General features: G+C 56.1%; 2 protein-coding genes across 5 annotated transcripts in view; one reads left to right on the top strand and one right to left on the bottom strand.

The window, feature by feature from the left end:
* Nucleotides 1-2755, top strand: part of MLLT6 (MLLT6, PHD finger containing) — a 25190-nt gene extending 22435 nt beyond the window's left edge. For all 3 annotated transcript variants that reach the window (XM_024742650.1, XM_024742641.1, XM_024742635.1), the window contains exons 19-21: nt 216-251; nt 805-924; nt 2400-2755. In XM_024742650.1, the coding sequence (XP_024598418.1) occupies nt 216-251; nt 805-924; nt 2400-2579 (336 nt within the window). In that variant the 3' untranslated portion in view covers nt 2580-2755. The remainder of the gene's footprint in view (nt 1-215; nt 252-804; nt 925-2399) is intronic.
* Nucleotides 2756-2973: 218 nt separating this feature from the next.
* PCGF2 (polycomb group ring finger 2) overlaps nt 2974-4383 on the bottom strand; it is an 8740-nt gene continuing 7330 nt past the window's right edge. The window contains exon 11 of one of the 2 annotated variants that reach the window (XM_024745173.1): nt 2974-4352. In XM_024745173.1, coding sequence (XP_024600941.1) covers nt 4150-4352 — 203 coding nt within the window. In that variant the 3' untranslated portion in view covers nt 2974-4149. The remainder of the gene's footprint in view (nt 4353-4383) is intronic. The other variant, XM_024745181.1, reaches the window with a different exon arrangement.

The raw sequence follows: 4383 nt of genomic DNA, 5'->3' as shown, positions 1-4383 counted from the left end.
CGCCCTGAGCGCCCGCTGGGTGCCAGCACCTCCCCCAGCAACTCCCGTTCCTCTCTTGGGACCCCTTATTCTTACCCTCGTATTTCTCCCACTCGCCTAAGCCCTGTCGTCTCTTCCCTCCCAAGTGAGTTCCCTCTGGAAGTCTTCCGCTTTCCGTTGACTTTATATTTTTCTGTTTCCAAACCACCGTCTTGCAATGCCTGCTTGCCTTGCAGAAGCTGAACCAGAGACGGGACATCACCTCCTGGCTGGTAAGTACTACCCACCAATACCCCGTTTCCACTTCTCTCTGCCCTAGTCCCCCAGGCCCAGAGACCCCAAAGGTAGAGACCAGAGGAGGGAACCAGAATGGGTCAGCCCTGCTTTGTAGATTTCAGCCTGAGACTGCCTTGTCCATAGCTACCTTCCCGATGGCTCAGGGGAGATAGAGTGGCAGGGAGCAGCCTTCTGCCCTGAGAACAGCGGTGCCTGATAAACCCAGCCCTAGGTGCAGCTACCCCCGCCTAGGCTGGCAGGATCCTGAGCCTCCTGTCCCTTGCACCCAGGTGAGAGCCAGGGTTTGAAAGGAAGGCCTGGACCCCGAAACCTATGTGCTTGCATGGCCTTGAAATCTCTTCTCTGTCTGGAGCTCAGGGGCCTTATGGTGTCCTGGGGGGAGTGTCCTTGCAGGGTGGCATCAGATCAGCCTCCTGCAGAGGAAGCCTGTCACCAGCCAAGGCTCTTGGGAAATTAGACAAGGCCACAGGCAAGAAAGTGCTTCCAGGGCATGAGCTGACCCTCACTCCCTCATCTTCTCTGCCACAGGCCCAATGGTTCCCCCAAACCCCAGCCAAGTCCGTGGTGGCCCTGAAAACACCCATCAAGGTGGAGCTGGTGGCTGGGAAAACCTACAGGTGGTGTGTGTGTGGCCACAGCAAGAAGCAGGTGAGAGACCTGTGTCCCCCTTCCCGTTGATACATGACACCTGTGGCTGGGGACGCTACATGTTGCCCAGGAACTCCCACCCAAGACGTTCCTCTTTTTCCCACACATACCTGAGGGACGACAAGGGAGACTGGGGGGGAGGGATACTCTCAGGCCAGCGCCACTCACAGCCCTGAGCTCACCGTTCTCTGCATCCCTCCTTCAGGATGCAGCCAGAAACTCAGTCCCGGGGCCGGTCGGGTGGAGCCAGGGTTCTGTCCTCCTCTTCCGGTGCTCCCTCCTTCTCAGAGGCTCCGGGGCTGTGCCCTGTCTCTCTCTCCCCTCTCTCCTTCTTCCTCCTAGGAAGCATCTGGGTCAAAGGTTCCCAGGCCTCGGACCCCAGCATTGGGCAGACTTTGCACAGCCTCTCTGGCCCTGTGTGCCCCTTCCTGGCATCTGCTCCTGAAAACCCTCCCTCAGTTTCTGTGAGGGAACTGGTTTCTTGCTGTCTTGTCAGCCTGGCGGCCTGCTCCCAACTCCTTCTCTCTTCTGCTCCAGGAGCCTTTCGTCCAGCAGGAATCTGCCCCATATTCTTAGCCTCCGGGGTCCCTTTCTTTCTTGAGTGGGCTCTGAACTGTGTTCCTCCAAGCGGCATGGCGTGGTGTCAGCAGCGCAGGGCCCCGAGTCCCGCTTTGCCACTGATTTGCTGTGGACTTCGAGCAGGTCCTCACGGGGGTGGCACTGTGCAGCCCACGGGTGAGGCCTAGCACAGGAGGGCCCTCTGTGCCTCTCTGCCTCTTGCCCTCTGGGACAGGTTGCTTATTTTTATCTGCACACTTCTCTCTTCCATTCTCCTATCCCACCCTGACTCCAAGGCCAAGAGGCCTTGGGTCCAGCTCTGCCACTAACTAACTAGCTAACCACCTCTCTGGGCCTGTTTCCATTACCCAGGAACACCTTCCAGGATGGAAGGGCATAGATGCTCACACCAGGCAGCCAGTTTGCTGTGGGACGTCCCCTTCCCCCCTTCCCAGTTACTTCCTGGAGCCAAACAAAATTGATACCCCAGTCTTAAAGCCCACCCAGAGAAGTTTTCACCCCAAGAATGTGGAGAAGGAAATGAATTTCATGAACCAATGGAGACTCAGAGCCATTAAAAAAAAAAACAAAAAACACCTATCAGCATAAACATGGCTGATACCTAAGGGCCCATTTCGCCTTGAAAATTCTGTTCTCGTGTCCTGGTCCTCCCTGTAAAGACTCATACTTACTGAACACTTTCTGCCGGCAGAGTGCATGGTAAGCATAATGCATTTTATTTTCTTGGGATGACGCTACTCTTTTTACTGTCACATTACAGATGAGACAGGTGTGGCAGCGACCACAGGCAGCATCACTTAGGAGTCTGGGCCCTGAGCCCCGTGTGCTGCTTCTCCCAGCCCTGCCCGGCCTCAGCAGGTGGGGTTGGGTCTCTAACTTTCTTTCTTTCCCTCCAGCCCTTCTGTGATGGCTCCCACTTCTTCAAACGCACTGGCCTATCCCCACTCAAGTTCAAGGCCCAGGAGACCCGCATGGTGGCGCTCTGTACCTGCAAGGCCACCCAGAAGCCCCCATACTGCGATGGCACCCACAGGAGTGAGCAGGTGCAGAAGGCAGAAGTGGGCTCCCCACTCTGAGGGGGCGGCTGCTGACCGGCCCAAGAAGGGATCACCCCAGGGACCCCAGTACCCGTAGCTGGCTCGTGAAGGACTTGCTCCCGTAACCCGAGGTCTCCAATCTGGGGTGGCTGGAACTGGCCCCTGCCCCAATGCCTGCTGGCAAAGATGGCATTAAATAGGCGTGCTGGCCCAGAGTGGCGTTCTTGTGGTCAGTGGTGTGAGGGACATGACCGGTCCCCCTTCAGGATCTTAACATGGGCTGGGGACACCTGACTGGCCACAGGGAGGGGGCAGTTCAGGTTCACTCCATATAGGGTCCCCCAAGGCAGGCTGAGCCCAGAGACAAGAGGAGGAGGCCAGGGCACCCAGCCACCCTTTCCCTGTCCCCTCTATCCCAAAGAACTACAGGCTCTGGAGAGTATGCAGCATTTATTACAAAGCCAGGAGATACAGATGTCCCAGGAGGAGGATACAGCCATAGCACCTCAGACACAGGACGAGGTGTGAACACAGACAAACCCATTGGGGGACACCTGACCCCAAACACACAGGCTGTGATAGTCTTGCCTCCTCCCCTCGTCCCGATCTGACCTATGTCCATTGGAGGAAAAACTGGTGGGAAGGGGTCTGTTGGGGTCTGCCCCTCAGGGGGCAGACCACTTGACTTCTTGGGATGGAGCTGAGGTCAGATCTCACAGGTTCTGTCTTCTTGTGCTTTTAGGTGCCTATTGTTCTTTCCTGACTTGGCCTCAGCTGCGGGTGGGGAGGGCACTGGAGGACTGTTTGCCTTTGGCAAAATCTGGGGTCTGTGCTTATCTGAGGTCAACCCCCCCCTTCCACCTCTCCACTACGGGCCCCGAGGTGAGACTTCCCCATCCGCCTTGCTAGTGCGGGCTCCTGGGTGGGGGGCGTGGAAGAAGGGGGTGAAGCGGTTTACAATGCTGACACCACAGTGGAAGTTCAAGGGCTGAGGTCTTCTGTGGCCTCAGTCTTCTTTTCCACAAGATAAATGATGCAAAGGCCACACACACGGGGGGAAAAAAAAAAAAGGCAGAACTATCTATTACACAAAGTTTCTACTGCAAGAGGAGGAGGTAAGAGAGATGCCCTCTCCACTGCCCACTTGCTCCTCAGAACCAGGGGATAGGCTGCATTTGTGAAAGGCACTGTCTTAGCAATTCTCTGGACATTCAACAATGGTGGGGGGGAGGGTACTGGTCAGGGTCAGGGCAGGACAGCAGCCAAGATGGGGAGAGAAGCAGGGTGGACCTCATACACAGCCAGTTCGAGTCGTGCCTAAAGCTTTGGGGGTTGGTGGGGGCCCCTCCAACACCGCATATGCCTTGGGATACAGGAGGAGGATGGGGCAGGGCTTCACCGAGCCTCAAGTGGCCCCACCAATCCACCTCTAGGCACCCCCAAAAAGAGCAGAGCAAATTACACAAGACCGCCTAAAATTGAGCACCCCATCCCCCACGCATACACACACACGTCAAGTTTGTTTCCTGTGGCATTTAAATTAATCTGGTTGGTCCATAGAAAATAAGTATGTATATTTGGTTTTTCCTATGTACATATATATATAGATTTATTTATAAAACCCATCCCCGACCCCTAAGGTGGGGGGGAGCTGGGGAAAGTAGAAGAGGTGGAAAAGGGGGCCCAGAAAAAGTGGAGGGGTGGAGAGGCATAGCTGGAAAAGGAGGGAGAGGGTCCCTTTCCTCAAGTTAAGGGGGGCACGGGAGCTCCGTTGACAGTCATCTTGCGCCCCCTGCTGGTGGAAGGCGGTGTCTGCAGGCAGTTCGAGGTGCCCCCGTTGGCA

Source organism: Neophocaena asiaeorientalis, unplaced genomic scaffold, assembly GCF_003031525.2.
Source record: "Neophocaena asiaeorientalis asiaeorientalis breed wild unplaced genomic scaffold, Neophocaena_asiaeorientalis_V1.1 scaffold1, whole genome shotgun sequence".
NCBI classification, from domain to species: domain Eukaryota; kingdom Metazoa; phylum Chordata; class Mammalia; order Artiodactyla; family Phocoenidae; genus Neophocaena; species Neophocaena asiaeorientalis.
The sequence above is the reverse complement of the archived record's forward strand: the minus strand, read 5'-3'. Positions and strand labels throughout refer to the sequence as shown.